Raw genomic sequence first — 17162 nt, 5'->3', positions numbered from 1 at the left:
TACGGGGAGAATATACAAACTGTACACAGTAAGGGCCATGGAGAGAATCGGGCACATAAGGGGGAAATTTACTAAGATGTGTATTCTACTTCACATATGATGTTGCTATGGGCAACCAATCAGAATCTACTTATTTATTTAGTAATATACAAAACAAACAAGAAATAAGTCCCAAGGCGCAAAGCCCTCCTTCAGCCGGATCCACAGGACTGGGTCACCACTCAACCCAGAATATCGGAAAGCTTGTCTCGAGAAATGGACCAATGGGCGATGGAGGGTAGTATACACAAATCTCCGGTATGTCTCTCAGGATCAGGAGATATATATAGAAAATAATGATAAAAGCAAATATCAGCAATGATGTCGTCAGATATCAGGAATATGTAATGGATTACCCACGTTGTGGAACCCATTACATATTCCTGATATCTGACGACATCATTGCTGATATTTGCTTTTATCATTATTTTCTTTATTTATTTAGTACCCTCTAGAAGGTAGTAGATAGGATCTGATTGGTTGCCCATAGTAACATCACATTTGAAGTAGAATACACATCTTAGTAAATTTCTCCCATAGCTTCAAGGGGATCTGGTGAACATATTACGCTAGTGTGTGTTATTTATGATTCTAAGGGTTTCTGGAAGCAGCAGACTCTACCCAGAGCCGGCCCTAGCCTAAATGACGCCCTAGGCAAGATTTTGTCTGGTGCCCCCTAGCACCGCCACTAGTTCCGCCTCTGATCCTGCTCCCCTTTCCCAGCATCATCAACCCTCATCATAGCAGTCATCATTTTGGTGCTCCTACCCGCAATATTTTAAATAGAAACAGTGCACACATTCGGTGCGCAGCCCAAACAGGGGTGTGTTCTTGCTGGGAAGGGGCATGGCCATACAATAGTACCCCCAATTCAAATTATGCCACACAGTAGTGCAACTTTATTCACAATATATCATGCGATGGTGTCCCTTATTCACGATACATCAAACAGTAGTACCACTTTATCTTATATACATTACTCCTCACATTATTCACATTATACCCTTAGAAAGCAGTGTGTGTTGGGCAGAGGAGAAGAGCTGCAACCCGGGAGAACTCATGCAGCAACCCTTGGGGGGGGAGGGGGGGTTGGGTGGTGCCGGCAGAGGCAGCCGGGGGGGGGGGGGGGGGGTGCTGGCGGAGGCAGCCCGGGGGGTCGCGCTGCTGTAATGCTGGGGGGAGCAAGGCGGCGGGCGGTGTTTGTTATGCGGGGTGGGGGGGCTCACCTGCTCTGCTGCCTCCAGGTGGGGAACAGGAGCAGTGGGAGCCCGCGCTGACGCCGCACACGAAGTACCATGGGAGGTGCTGTGCGCTATCGCGCATGCGCAGCAGCCCTCCCGTGGCCATTTTGGATGTGGAAAAAGTGCCAAGAAAGTCCAGGGGGAGCGCGGCCGGCCCGTGCTTACGGCGTTTTGGGCCGACCCACCGGGAAATGGCGCGGTTTCACGGTGGGCCAACCGGCCCGGGGTCCCCACTGGGCCCTTCCATCAGACTTTGGCCTGGGTAGTTTGTACCCCCTACCGGCCTACCCCTTTCTCTCGGCACCCCTGATAATACAACACAGTAATGCCCCTTACACATGACACATTATTAATGTCCTTATAACCATATTGCCCCTTACACATTATGCCAACCTTTATTAATGCCCTTCATACACATAATGCCCCTTACAAATATGTTGCCCATTATTAATACCCTTATACACATGACACACATAATGCCCATTACACATATGTTGCACATTATTAATGCCCTTATACACATGACACACATAATGCCTGTTACACATATGTCACACATTATTAATGCATTTATACATGACACACATAATGCCCCTTACACATATGCCGAACACTATTGCACAACCAACCCACCCGCAGACAGCACTCACACATCCGCTAACACTGTGACCTCTGCCTCTGCTTGGATACAGATGTTTCCTCATACATCTTGCCTCAATTGGCCATGCAGCTCCTGGCCAGTTCTGCTAACGTTGGGTGCCTTTTTTGCTGAAAATTCGTCTTATTTGCATTGTTATGTGACCAGGACACACAAGCAGCTTCCGATGATTAAAATTATATGTGGCATGGCTATATTCTGTGTACGACTGTGGCTGTACCTGAATACGGAATGCTATGTTACAGTGATTTCCATGAATACACTAGTTCATATGCAGATACAGCCTCACTCACACATTCATCATTTTAATTAGCAGAAGCTGCTGGTGCCCCTAAACATTTGCCTAGTTTGCCTATGCCTAGGGCCGGTCTTTGTGTATGCCAAATTCTATAGTGTCATTTACAGTGTTTTTTTGTGCTCTCTCATTGTACTGATTTTGCGCCCTCATTCTTCCTTACAGAGGGATTCAATTACTGGCTACCTACTGAATTTGCATGATACCTGTCAGTATCTCACACACAAGTGTTCACTACCCTATAGGGTAGCAAACACTTTTGAGCAAATCAAGTGGGTGGTAAAAAGTCAGATCTGCATTGGCGAAAAATTGGCAAAAACAACCGTAGATTGGACTAAAACACGTGGATCAACAAGTAATTCACAGAGCCATGTGTTTTACAACATTATTGTTTTTCCGACGGAATCGGGACCATTTGTCTACAGCAAAAAGATAGACAACCATTAGGTCGACACCATTAGTTAGACAAGCAAAAAGGTCGACATGCCAAAAGGTCGACACTGCCATTAGGTCGACAGTCAAAAGGTCAACATGGGTTTTTTTTACAGTTTTTTTACCCAAATGTCGACACATTTGACATGGACACACTTTGAAGTGAACCGCAGCCTCTCGCATCGCTCCCTTTGCTCGCAATGCGTCAGGCACGGTGCCTCGCTGCGCTCGGCACACTATTTTATTCTCACACCTCGCCCTAGTGGATAGTAGGGCATGAAATACCACCTGTCGGTACATGTTGGCTCCAAAAACTGTGAAAACCCCATGTCGACCTTTTGATTGTGTCGATCTTTTGGTGTGTCGACCTTTTGGCATGCCGACCTTTTTGCTTTTCTAACTAATGGTGTTGACCTAATGGTTGTCTATCTTTTTGCTGTAGACAAATAGTCCCGGATACCTTTTCAGACAGTCAGAACATTGTCACTTTAATGTCATAGGTAGAATGTAAATTTGACTGAAAATCATCGAAAAGTGCATATTTCCGAATGTTGGAAAAGTTGGAACTGATTGAATACCCCCCTCAGCCACAGACACAATATACAAGTGTCATATATCAAATCAATCCGTACAGTCTCAAAACGTTGGTTCCTGTTTGTCGGGCTGGCCCGGCCATTCCCGGGCCAGCCCGACATATCCATAGCACTGGTGGAGGTATGGCCGACGGACAGGGACCCGCCAGCGTCTCACATGCTTGCGCGTCCCATTGACGAGAATGGTGCTCGTGAGCCCCCCATTCTGGCGAACAGGGTGGCGCATGCTGGTGGGGGGCGGCGATCAGATCGCCAGGAGCCGCTCTAATGAGAGCGGCTCCATCTGTATAAAGCGCCATCAGGGGACATTGATAATCAGTGATCCATCAGGGAATTGGGGAAATTCTTTCGCTTTTGGTCAGGGTTGGAGAATCGGGATTTTAAAACATGTTTAACATTTCGGATTCTCTGACCTGGACGTCAGGGGATCAGGAAATAATCGCTCCATTGTGACGCTGATGTGTGTGGGTTATTAATTGAGGCAGGTTACTTGATAATATATTAACATGTATCCTTAATGCATTTCCTAGGTGGATGGGAACACTGGCGTTTTAAGTATGAATGTTCACTTTAGGCTGCTCAAGAAACTGGTTGAAGAGCCAACATTCAGCGAGATCCTCATCCCTTTACAGTCAGTAATGATCCCTACGCTGCCATCTACTGCTGGAAAACGTGATCACGCTGACCATGATCCCTTTCCTGGGCACTGGGCATACATTGCTGGCTTTGATGATGTTGTAAGTCGTCTGTGCTTTTTAGGCCAGTTTTGCCTTCTACATAATTTTGTGACATTATATGTTGGGATGTCCGTCTTCCACCTTACCTAGTACCAAACTACCACACTTCTAGGCTTGGGTGGGCATAGGGGAGAGTCTGGGCTGGAGGGAAAAGAAATGTAATCATTTGATGCTCTTCCATTAACACCTACAGTACATATACCTAGTGTGCATCCATGTGTCCCCCATGGCCTTTGAGAAAAGGTAATGTTAACAACCCACCAACCCCCTCCCAATTATATATGTATGTGTTTAGCCATCCTGTTATAAGCATGTGATTACATCCTTCGTGTATTTGTAGATCACATATATACGCAAGCTGGTCACAGATAGCACATGCTGGTTTAAGAAAGCAAATCCGTAAACCTGTTTGGCTACATTGTTATTTGAAAAGTTTAGAATGGAGTTGCAAATTCAGAATTATTGATTTTATCAGACTTAGGATCACTTAGAGACAAACACCCACTCTACCAACAGTTTTTGGGTGGGATGTATTAACATACATTGCCGCCCCTCCCCATGCCTCCACCGCGATGCTAGGGCATATGTACTAACATATGCGGCTTGCATTGCAGTGTGGAGACTGAGGCCCTCCGCGATACCTATGATGTGGTGTGCGGGGGTCACCGTCACCTCCTGGGCTCTACGGCGGTACTCGGCGTCTCCTCCTCCCCCCTGCAGCCGGAAGGGCACCCCCGGCTGTTACATGTTGTTGGTGGATTAGGATGAGGTGGAGGGGGTAGGAGTCAGCGGTGGGCGGTGATAGAAGGCTTCTATAGGGTATTGCCTCCCAAAGGTGGCGATGCCCTGCGATGATGCAGTGGCCTGGTATTAGTACATTTGAAAATGCAGTAAAACGGGGGTTTTACCGCATTTTCGTCTTAGTACATCCCGCCCTCTGTCCCTGGCAATTTAAGGTAATTACCGCTGCTGCACTACACAGCCATGGAGAGCCATTGTGTGCTTATATATAGCTGGTCCTCGTTGTGTCCAACATCAAAGCCTTATTTTCTTTGTTCTCAGGTCTACATCGGACATATTTGTATCTATGTATTGGACTTCTATTCAGTTTCCCAATTGCCCTCCTAGTATTTACTGTACAACTTCAGTGTCCTCTTTTTTTTTTTCTGCACGGCAGGTAGAGATCCTACAATCTCTCCAGAAACCCAAGAAGATTACACTGAAGGGATCTGATGGAAAATCTTACATTATGATGTGCAAACCTAAAGATGATCTCCGGAAAGACTGCAGACTCATGGAGTTTAACTCCCTGATAAACAAGGTAAGAGTTCCATGGATGCGGGGAGAAAAGTGTTTAGGAAAATGCACCCTTTTAATGGCCAACATTTCACAAAATATCTGCTAAAAATGCCAACATCTCTGGTAACAATGTGCAAAATACCCACTCAAAATGCCAGCATCGCTCGTTTTGTTATATTCATTAAAATAAAAAATGCTGTGTAACAAAAGCTTATATTTCCTATATAAGGTAAATATTATCATGATGAATAAATATGTTTGCTTGCCAATTTTCACACCAACTTTGACACATTCACTTGGCACTCAAAGGGTTAAGCACTAGGAACCAGTGATGCAGTTATATTCACAAGACACTAGTATCTTCTCAGACATCGGTTCAGCCATAACGTACAGTACCTGTCTCCACATTGTGAAGTCTTTGTGCTCAATATTTATTGTGTTACATTTCTATTATAATGACAGTTACATATTTCTCCTATGTAAGTTAATTTCATTGTGTGCTTGAACAGTGCTTGAGGAAAGATGCAGAGTCCCGGAGGAGAGAGCTTCATATACGCACTTATGCTGTTATCCCACTGAACGATGAGTGTGGAATTATAGAGTGGGTGAATAACACAGCCGGTCTGAGAAACATACTGATCAAATTATACAAAGAAAGAGGTGAGTTAGCTGCTTGAAAATTGTAACAGTTTGAAAGCAAGGACAAGAGCACCTACAGTACATCTGCTGCAGGTCGCAGTCCCACTGAGAAGACAATCTTCGCAGTCACACTTTTAGTCTGTGTGTATGTTGAAATATATATCACCAGAGCTTTATGAAAACTCATGTACAGGGAATTTGTGCTGTCACCCATAGCAACCAATAAGGCTTTAAGCGTTTTTTTCTAGTGCAGTTTTGAATATAAATGGAAATGTTTTGTTATAGCTTGCAGCACATTTTTCATGTTTGTGCAGTGAAAATGCTCTGTCAGAAGACTTGAGCCCCATATACACTAGGCGATATTGTTTACAATATTGCTCCCACACGCCGTTAATGACCCCCCCCCCCCCTCTTTTGAACATGTTCAGATGAGGGCATCCTCGTTATCAACGGTCATGCTGCAGCCGGAGCATGACCGTCGCTCACGGCACCCCGCCAGGTCCCCGCCACAAATATCGGTATATGTGTATGGGAATTTACAGTCACAGGGTAAATTCAAAACGTTGTCTTAAAAAAAAAAAAGGTTTAACTGAAAGGGTGGCCCTAAACAATTAGTAGGTATTAGTTTAGTAGAATGATGAAGCAATTCTCTAAGGCTGGGTGCACACCTACAGATTTATCTGTCCAATATATATCTGGTGGGAACAAAAATCTGGTAATGTACAGTATGGGAGCAAATGAGAATTTCAAATTTCCTCCCAAACACTAAAAAACAAACAATTTTCATTTCATAAAAAATTGGTTAAAGCCGTTTGATTTAACAAACTAATCTGAAGATCAATTTTTATCCATTTCATTTTTTGTGATCTAATGTTTGATTGTCCTTTGTTCCCATACATTACCAGATTTTTGTTCTCACCAGATTGAACAGATAAATCTTTAGGTGTGTACCCAGCAAGGGAACATTATTGTAGAAGCAGAGTGATACTCACTAGATCAGTGATGGCTAACCTTGACACCCCAGCTGCTGTTGAACTACACATCTCAGCATGCCCTGCTACAGTTTTACTATTTGGCCATGCTAAAACTGATGCAGGGCATGCTGGGATGTGTAGTTCATCAACCGCTGGAGTCAAAGTTAGCCATCACTGCACTAGAGACTTAGCCCCATGTCTGTTTTCTCCATTGGTTTGTAGGAGTATACATGACAGGGAAGGAACTCCGTAATTGCATGCTGCCCAAGGGAGCACCCCGAGAGGAAAAGCTGAAGATTTTTAAGGAGATGCTTTTGCCCCGCCACGCGCCTGTATTCCATGAATGGTTTTTAAGGACATTCCCCGATCCCATATCATGGTTAGTAGACATTGTTATCTATATCTCTTGGATCATTGTTCATTATTTTAGTTTCTTGTTTGTGTTCTGCTGGAGAACTGTCATAAATGTACAGTTATTCCTTAGGTACAATAGCAGGTCTGCTTATTGCCGTTCCACTGCTGTGATGTCCATGGTCGGCTACATCTTGGGTCTGGGAGACCGTCATGGAGAGAACATTCTGTTTGACTCTCTCACAGGGGAGTGTGTCCATGTGGACTTCAACTGTCTCTTTAACAAGGTAAACTGCTATAAATTGAAAAGGACGTGGAACTAAAGCAGATAAGCTTGGGAATGTAACTTGAATTTTTTTTGAGCCGCTTCTAAAGAAATTTGCGTCAAACATCTTAAACTAAATAATTTAATACAATACAATAAAGTATGCTTCCTGGCCTAACTATGATAGATCTATTTTGCAGAGAAAGGCAGATAATTAACTGCTTATATATATACTAATCCACTGTATAATTTGTCTAAATGCATGCAAATTAAAAATAGCTTCTACAGTATATCAAAGTAACTTCAGCAGTTTCTATATTGTGTGTATTACTCATGCTTCATAGTTTTCATTCAGTGCAAACCTCCCAGGTGCAGTCACTGAACATTTGGAGAGCGTGTGCCTTTCCCGTCACCGGTCTGACATAATTGTGGTAATCATTTTATTAGGGTGAAACATTTGATGTGCCAGAAATTGTCCCCTTCCGGATGACTCACAACATGGTGAATGGAATGGGACCTATGGGGACAGAGGGTCTTTTCCGACGTGCTTGTGAGGTCACTATGAGGCTAATGAGAGACCAGAGGGAACCGCTAATGAGGTAAAGGATACAGCTGCGTGTGGCTGCCATTAATAAACTGCATGCGCTGTAGCAAACTTACTGTACACATATCCACATAACAACGGATGGATCTGTCAGGTGAGAATGCATGCAAGGGAATGGTTTCTGAATGTGATAGGAATGGAGTGGGCATGTAGTATTCAGAGCGCAGCGTTATACCAAGTCTTTTTTAGACCCACTTCCTGGATGTCGCTAGAGGGGTTTGTCCAAGAATGGAGGATGGACCAAAACCTAAACCTCCTCAGATACCCGACAATGGTTTCCAGTTAGTTTAGTCGACCAAGGACAGCCAATGTAGGGATTCAGTGGTCAGATGATCGAGCAGGTGAGTTCCAAAAGGTTTTGGGTCAGCATAGATCCAATCCCTCTAGCGACATCCAGGATCTTTTGATTCCATTATCTGGATACCCTTGGCATACAAATTTACCTGGAGAACATTGTCATACTGTACATCTGGGGAGGTTACAGATTGGCGCATTCCATCTATTGGACCAATCCCACCATTGACGCCCAGGATTCCTTTTGTCGAGCGGATTGGACAACATTGGGATTTTCATCGATTGGTACAGTGCAGGTTATTTGATATTTTGGGCTTCACGAATCAGCACGTAATCATGATCCATTATTATGTTTTTAATGTTTAAATATATTGCATATTAAATTGTTTTATCAAATTGATTCACTTGCTACTGTGTATTAGTGAGAAGTGCCGCTTTTTTCTTTTTCTTCTTTTTTATCCAATAGGGGTGTTGACCATTCCCCATGAAGCAGCTCCTCTAGGAGGGCAACATATGATTTAGTGCTCAGCAATTAACTTTTATTTATTTATTTATTAACAGTTTCTTATATAGCGCACACATATTCTGCAGCGATTTACAGAGAATAGTTAAACATTCACATCAGTCCCTGCCCCAGTGGAGCTTACAATCTATATTCCCTACCACAAGTACACGCACACACAGACATTGTAGGGTTAATTTGTTGGGCGCCAATTAGCCTACCAGTATATTTTCTCTTTCAATGGTCCTGGTGACACAGCTTCACATTGGGATGTAGGAGGGTCCGCAGGAGCCAGGCACCTATCCTAAAGCTTTTGGAGGGTAGGCTCCTCCCCTACTGCATCCCAGATTCCTCAGTTCGTGTTAGGTGCCCACTGGAGTGGGTGCTATTCTAAAGGGCTGCTGGAGCAGCCGAAGGAGTAGAGTTAGTTAGGGTTTTTATTATTTTATTAACTTCTACACTAGCTAGGTAGGCACAGTGTGAGGATTCTCATTAGTGAATCCTCACACTGCTAGCGCAGCAGGAGCTGACAGAAACGAGTCCTGTCAGCTCACTGTGCACGAGGGAGACGCTGTCTGGCCTCCCTGTGCAGCGCTTACAGCTTCTTTTAAGAAGCTGCCTGGGCTCCGGAGCGCTCTGAAACCGGCTTCACGCTAGGTGGGGATCATGGGGGACAGGCGCTCCGTGATGGCGGCGGCCATTTTCTGCGGAGCTTACACACTGAGCTCCTATACTGAGAGGACAGCAGTGTTGTTACAGGCATGTTCCGAGTGGTCCCCAGCTGAGGGGGAGATACTGGAACGAGGAGATCCTACAATGGGAGCGGCTGTCTGGGGGTAGTTGGCGCCAAAAGTCACAGACCCCGCAGCAGCAGGGACTTGGTCCCTTCCCTCACTCTGTTTTTGGCGCCATTCAGAACGCTTGCAGCGGAGCTGAGCTGGCTTACTGATCCTGACAGAGTGATTGGATTTCCTGGGCTTCGCTTTCCCCATTCTGAAGACTACAGAAAGCTAAGTGGCTGAGTACACTGTATATAATGTATGTACATTTAATGCTGTGACTGTGTTATTGAGAACATCATGTCTGAGCAACAGTCTGTGGTTTTGGGGGAGGGAGCCTTTAATGCAATGAGCGCTTGCAGTGGTTGTACACTGAAATTTGTCCCTAAGGGGGGCTTTTGTATTTTATGCGCTGCTGTGAAACCCATGGGGAGTGAACCCCAGAGGGTAGTGCATCGGACCTTGCGAGGGTTAAGTCCCTGAGACAGGTCGGAAAATGCTTTGGTGCATTACTGGACAGGCAGAGTGATGGCTGGTAATTTCCCTAGACCAGGGCCATTCTCTCAGCAGTCCGGCCAGCTCTTTGCCTCGGACCCAGACAGATCCTGACTTATACAAGTCATGCAGGATACTGCTATGGGAATCAGCAGGTTTAAATTACTTGTTTGACAAGCTTTATGGTTACTCTGGGGGGACCCCTAAAAGGTCTGATTCAGTGCCATTATTAGCTGCTGATGAGGAGGGAGAGTACACAGACATACCCTGGGTTCAGGGTGATGTTTCTGAAGAGTCCTCACCCTCAGGGGTGGAGGATTTGATTACTGCTGTAAACAGGCATTGAATTTGTCTGTGAAGTAAAAAACTCCTGCTAAGGTTGTTTTTAAGAGACAGCGTGAGGGAAATGATATCTCTCTGCAGACAAGGGTTTACAAGATTTATTGGAAAACCCCTGATATCTCTCTGCAGACAAGGGTTTACAAGATTTATTGGAAAACCCCTGACAAAAGGCTTTAGATGCCAAAATAGATGGTTAAGCCTGTATCCCATGCCTGAGGATCATGCAGACCTCTGGGAGAAAGTTCCAGTGGTAGAGGCTTCTGTGGTATACTTGTCAAAAACCAACTGTGCTACCAGTGCAAGCCTTCAAGCAAGCAAGTCCTCTGATTGGCTTCAGTCTGGGTCTCTAAGGCCAGAATTGGTGGGTCAGTGACCTGTGCTCTAGTTGACATACTGTCTTTTGTGTGTTGTTACTAGGCAGAGAAGTATAATGCTGCTGCAGAAATGTGATGCAGGCTGAGCAGGAAGCTCTCAAAATGGCTGCCAGAGTTTCCTCAGTGTTTGGAATGCCAGGAGAGTGCTCTGGCTTATAGCTTGGAAGGCAGATAACAAGTCTAAAAAGGCTTAGAGGCATTTGCTTTTAAAGGAAAGCTGTTATTGGTTTACAACTGGAAGAGATTAATAAGCAGGCCACAGGTGGAAAAAAGCACTTTCCTGCCTACCCCTGCAGCCAAAGCAGACATCAAGGTTTTCTGCTTTCAGGCCATCCTTTCGGCCCTCCCCTAGAGGAGGTGCGTCCTTTTGAGGACAGTCTTTTAAGGGATAGTCTCAGTCCTCCAGGGGCAAGGCCCCAAAGTCAAAATTTGGTTCTTTTTATAAGAAACCATAGGAGAGGAAAAATCCTCCGCATACTGCCAGGGGTTTTGCCCGGCGGTGTTTAAGGAGGGGGGACGTCTGTCACTGTTCAGAGACGCAGGGGCACTGTTAAGACCGGAACGCTTGGGTTAGAAATATAACCCAGGGTTAAAAGATTCCCTTCAAAGTTCTTCCACCGAGAAGGTTCATTCCTACACCACTGCCAAAGGAGGCTCGGCTCCGTACAGCTCTCTTGGGAGCGGCTCATTCTCTTTTAGAGAAGGGTGTGGTAGTCCCGGTCCCCAGAGCGGAGGGAAAAAAGGCTTTTATTTCACTCTGTTTTTGGTGCCCAAACCAGACGGGTCTTTCAGCTGATCCTAAACTTAAAGGCATTAATAGCTTTTTGTGGGTAGACCATTTCAAAATAGAGTCTCTACGGTCTGTGCTGCTAAGCCGGGACCAGGGAGAATTTTTAGCGTCCATGAAGGTCCAGGACGCATACTTGCAGGTTCCTATCCACCCAGAACTATTGGGGTGTGCAATAGGAGACCTTCTCCTGTAATTACAGGCGTTGCCTTTTGGTCTGGCCACAGCGTCAAGGGTATTCACCAAATAATGTCAGAAATGGCGGATGTGCTTCGACTGACGAAAATCATGGTTATTCCATTTTTGGACGACCTGCGGTTTAAAGCGGAGTCAGCAGACAAGTGAAGAGTCACTTGGCAGAAACCATCAGGTTTTGCAGATTCACGGCTGGCTTTTAAATTTACAAAAATCTCAATCGGTGCCGTCACAGACTCCAATTCTTGGGGATTGGTCTGGATACCCAGTTGCATTGGGTGTTTCTACCAGAGGCATAGGCCAGGGATCTGGCTGCCTTGGTACAGGAGATCCTAGGGTCTCAGAGCACAGCAGTATGGGGGTGACTCAAACTGCTGGGGAAGATGATGGCGTCTTTCGAGACGTTACAGTTCACCAGGTTCCACTCTAGAGTGTCCCAGCGGACAGGGAACTCTCAGACCATGAGGTCAGAACAAATGGTGTTGTTTTCAGAAACTCGATCCTTCCTAAAATGGTGGATGGAGGTGGATTCCCTTCGGGGGAGTCGGTCCCTGCAGTCCTGGAGCTGGGTGGTAGTCACTACCGACGCCAGTCTCAGAGGCTGAGGGGCAGTTGTCGTGGACCTGCGTCTGCAGGGCTTGTGGACTTTAGAGCAGAAAGACTGATACTTTACAGTCTGCCTTACTGATCAACATCTTGGAACTGAGGGCTGTGTGGAAGAGGTTTTCTCTGGCGGGAGAAAAGATTACAAGAGCTCCCTTTTAGGCATTCAGACCGACAACGTCACAGCTGTGGCGTATCTGAATCACCAGGGAGGCACACACAGCAATCTGGCCATGTGGGAAGTGTCCCGAATCTTCTTGTGGGCGGAACAGAATGTTCTAGCATTATCAGCAATCTTCATACCAGGAGTGGAGAATATAGAGGCCGACTTCCTGAGCAGGGAGAAACTGATGGAAGGAAAATGGAGGCTGAATCCACAAGTATTCCACTAGATTACAATAAGGGGGAAACCCCGGATAGGGACCTGAAGGCATACAGGTTCATCCATCAGGTACCCAGGTTGTATGACAGGACGTGGGATCCACTGGCAGAAGCAGTGGATGCCATGACTATCCCCTGGGAGGGGAATCTTCTTTATGATTTAACGCCAGTTCCAATGCTGGCAAGAGAGTTGAAAACAATACAGGCCCAGACAATTCCAGTAATTTTAGTGGCCCCAGATTGGCCAGGGAGATCCTGGTACTCGAGGCTTCAGAGATTCTCTGTGGACTCGTGGCGTCTACATCTGAGGTCAGACCTTCTAAAACAAGGACCGTTCAACCAGCTGGATTCAGCTCGATTAATTTTGACGGTCTGGCTGTTGAAAACGCCATTTTGAGGAATATAGGATTCTCAAAGGCGGTGGTTAACGCAATGAGGAAAGCCAAAAAGTCAGTGTCTTCTGTAAATTATTTTGGGGCCTGGAAGACCTATATTTGGTGGTGTGTAAGACAGAGGTCACGCACATCGAGATTTAAAATGGCTAAATTGTTGGAGTTTTTTACAGGAGGGCCTTTCCTCTGGGTTAGGCCTTCAGTCACTCAGAGTACATATCTCGACCGTGTCAATTTTTCTTTTCAAAGAAGGATTGCGTTAGAACCAGAAGTACAGACCTTCCTGCAGGGGGTTTATCTATTGAAACCTCCCTACAACCAACCAGTAGCGCCAGGGGAATTATCTCTGGTTCTGGAGTACCTTAAAGAGGCGTCTTTTGAGCCGTTAAGGTCGGTTGACCTTAGTTTCCTTTCAGGGAAGCTGGTATTTTTGTTGGCGGTGGCGTCAAGGAAAAAAAAAAAAAAAAAAAAAATATATCGGAGTTGATTGCTTTGTTCTTCAAGTCTTCCTCCCTTATATGTCACGATGATAGGGCTGCCTTTCGGACAGTACCCCTAGATTTTTACCAAAAGTAGTCTCTGCTTTTCATCTAAATCAGGAGATTGTTCTGCCTGTGTTTCAACCCTCAGAGGGTTGTTAGGAAAAGGGACAAATTAAGGAATTTGGATGTTGTGCGCGTCTTGCGCGTTTATGTGGACAGAGTTAAGAGTGTCAGAAAGACTGATACTTTACTGGTTTGTATGACATACACAAACTTAGTTGGCCTGCTTCTAAGCAGACCATTGCTAGGTGGTTGCGCTCTGTTATTGCGTTTACATATACTAAAGTTGGTAGGCCTGTACCGGCCAGGATTAATGCGCATACCACCAGGTCGGTTGCCACCTCTTGGGCGGTTCGACATGGGGCAACAGCTGAGCAGGTTTGCAGGGCTGCCACTTGGTCTTCTGTTCATACTTTTGCCAAATTCGATAGGTTCCGTGAGTTCGCGTCGGTGGACGCATCATTCGGGCAAGCAGTGATGAAAACTGCAGACCTGAGCGTACCCACCCAAAAGGACCGGCTCTGGAACGTCCCAATGTGAAGCTGTGTCACCAGGACCATTGAAAGAGAAAAAGGGATTTTTGTAAGAACTTACCGTTCGAATCCCTTTCTCTGATATGGTCCTGGTGACACAGCGATCCCTCCCTTACGCTCAGTAAGTATGCCAGTGTTCATGATGTTTCATGTTATAATTGGTTGAAAAGTTAAATTTAAAATTGTGCATATAATATGTGCAGGTGTTTGTACTGAGTTAATGTATTCCAGTGGCTTTGAAAGATTGAACTGAGGAATCTGGGATGCAGTAGGGGAGGAGCCTACCCTCCAAAAGCTTTAGGATAGGTGCCTGGCTCCTGCGGACCCTCCTACATCCCAATGTGAAGCTGTGTCACCAGGACCATATCAGAGAAAGGGATTCGAACGGTAAGTTCTTACAAAAATCCCTTTTTTGGATTGTGGGAGGAAACCGGAGTACCCAGAGGAAACCCACACGCAAGTACAGGGAGAATATACAAACTCTGCACAGTTAGAGCCATGGTGGGAATCAAACCCATGACCTCAGTGCTGTGAGGCAGTAATGCTAACCATTACAACATCCGTACTGCCCCAACTTTTGTTAATTCCCTTCTTATCTATAAACATTGTGCCTAGTAATGTGTTCTGAATACCCTTAATACGGAACTGTAGACATGTGCATACATTTGCTATGTTTAGTTTAATTTATATTTGTTATTTATAATTTAAAAAGCTGGCATACCTTAAGCTGGATCCACACTTAGCAGTTCATGTCTGTCATTTAAATTAAAATGTGTTACTTTTTATATTAAGTCTTGTTTTCTTATGTCTAATATCTTAACTTATATTACCGTTAAAATAAAGGCACCAATCTGCATTGCTTTTAGTGTGCTGAAGCCATTTCTGCATGATCCTCTGGTTGAATGGAGTAAATCGGCTCGTGGAGGAAGCAAAACTCAAGCCAGTGAGACTGGAGAGGTTGTCAATGAAAAGGTTTGTATTGTGTAACTTACATTTATTACTATATTTGTGTAATAGGTGTCATTTGTGTAAACAGTGTATACAACGCATTTCAAAGTAGACATTTACACAAATAAGATTGTATACAGTAAGTACATAGTGAAAAAAACAAAACCTAACAATAAAATTACAGACTGGAAGGGACAAGGTCAGTGAGAAGGGAAAGGTAACTCATTGTAGCCAATCAGAGTGGGCATTGGTGAGTTACAAGGTTGACTGTAACTGCTCTGAATGATTCTGTAATTCTGATTATGCCAGATGTAGAAAACCGCAATTCTAATTTTGTATTTTTTTGCGATTTCATTATTATTTTATAATATTTTACTAAAAATTCTGAATAATGTTTTTTCTTAACATTTTTCCTGGTATTCAGGCAAAAACTCACGTGCTTGAAATTGAACAACGCCTGCAGGGTGTGATTAAGACTAGAAATCGTGTAAAAGGTCTGCCGCTGTCTATTGAAGGACATGTCCACTACTTAATTCAGGAGGCCACAGATGAAAACCTTCTAAGCCAGATGTACCTTGGCTGGGCTCCGTACATGTGACAAATGTTCCTCAAGACTCCCTGAGCACATTCCACTACGCCAATAAGCATCATACAAAATACAATACTGTACACCGTACCATTATGCACAGGCAGTCAAAACCAGTTTGTAGGTCATATATCCACTTTGGTATTTGCTTCTTGCATGTATCTATTGTTCTAAATCCATATATATAATTTCCTTAATACTTTGATAATGAAATATATATATACATTTGATGGATGATCTATCAGAGACCATTACATTGGACCTTCTCTGAGGAGAAGACTTTCTGAATAATTACATTTGCCGAGTACTGTATGTGAAATGTACCCAGTATGTACTGTAACCTGCTGTTCTAAGCAGGGGGTTGAGCCACAGATTTGCATTCTTTCCTTACAATACATTTTCATTGTCATTTGGGAAAGTAGCAAATGTGTTATAATTTCAGAATTTGACATTAGTTACTGTATATAATTATTTTTCTTGTTTGTTAGTTAATTAAGGAAAGTTGATGACATATGTCAGAGATCGTTAATATCTTTCAGTATGAAGCAAAATGTAATAGAAATTGATGCTCATACACATTAATATTTTAAATGTAATTTTAAGACTTGGACGCACAAGGAGTCTGCTGATTTGGTATGACACTTGTATACGGAGTCTGTATACTGAACAGAGCTTTACATCGGAGAATAGCTGCTGCTACAGTACATTGTGGCACTTTGTGTACAGATTCAGAGACTCAGACGATGCAGGTGCTCGTTGTACATCCTAGTCGTATTGCATTGCGATTAACACGCATTCTTGGTAAAGAATGCGTTGCGCCACTAAAAGATTCTCATGTGACCTGGCATGCCATGAAGGGCTGTTTGGTGTGACCGTAGCAAATATGCAGGAGTATGTTACATATGTATGACCAAAACACCCTTTTTACTTTTTCTACTGTAGGTGTTCCGTTTACTAACAAACAATGTTTAACAGATATGTGCACCTTAATTAAAAAATAAAATTTATTTATTTTGGCATCATAGTGAAATGTATATTTTCATTTAAGTGCATTACACTGATTTGAACATGAATATTACAGTATTTAGCAAATTCAGAGATTTGTTGAGTGATTTCAGACTGCTCTCTTGTACCAGTTATAGGGCTGATGTAATACCCCTTTCACACCAGAAATGCAGAGACAAACCCGGGAATTCCATTCCCGGGACAAGCAGGGACATTCCCGGGTTGGGACCCATTCACACATGCTTTTGAAGCAGGGACAACCCGGGTCGGTACCTTT

General features: G+C 44.3%; 1 protein-coding gene across 2 annotated transcripts in view; it reads left to right on the top strand.

Moving 5' to 3' along the window:
• The window catches only part of ATR (ATR checkpoint kinase), an 87304-nt gene extending 70407 nt beyond the window's left edge, over positions 1–16897 (top strand). For both annotated transcript variants that reach the window (XM_083177990.1, XM_083177989.1), the window contains exons 40-47: positions 3789–3995; positions 5173–5316; positions 5804–5954; positions 7130–7286; positions 7392–7545; positions 7971–8122; positions 15213–15318; positions 15719–16897. In XM_083177990.1, the coding sequence (XP_083034116.1) occupies positions 3789–3995; positions 5173–5316; positions 5804–5954; positions 7130–7286; positions 7392–7545; positions 7971–8122; positions 15213–15318; positions 15719–15892 (1245 nt within the window). In that variant the 3' untranslated portion in view covers positions 15893–16897. The remainder of the gene's footprint in view (positions 1–3788; positions 3996–5172; positions 5317–5803; positions 5955–7129; positions 7287–7391; positions 7546–7970; positions 8123–15212; positions 15319–15718) is intronic.
• The last annotated feature ends 265 nt before the right edge of the window (positions 16898–17162 follow it).

The sequence above is a fragment of the Crinia signifera genome, chromosome 3 (assembly GCF_055691185.1).
Source record: "Crinia signifera chromosome 3, ASM5569118v1, whole genome shotgun sequence".
NCBI lineage: Eukaryota > Metazoa > Chordata > Amphibia > Anura > Myobatrachidae > Crinia > Crinia signifera.
The sequence above is the reverse complement of the archived record's forward strand: the minus strand, read 5'-3'. Positions and strand labels throughout refer to the sequence as shown.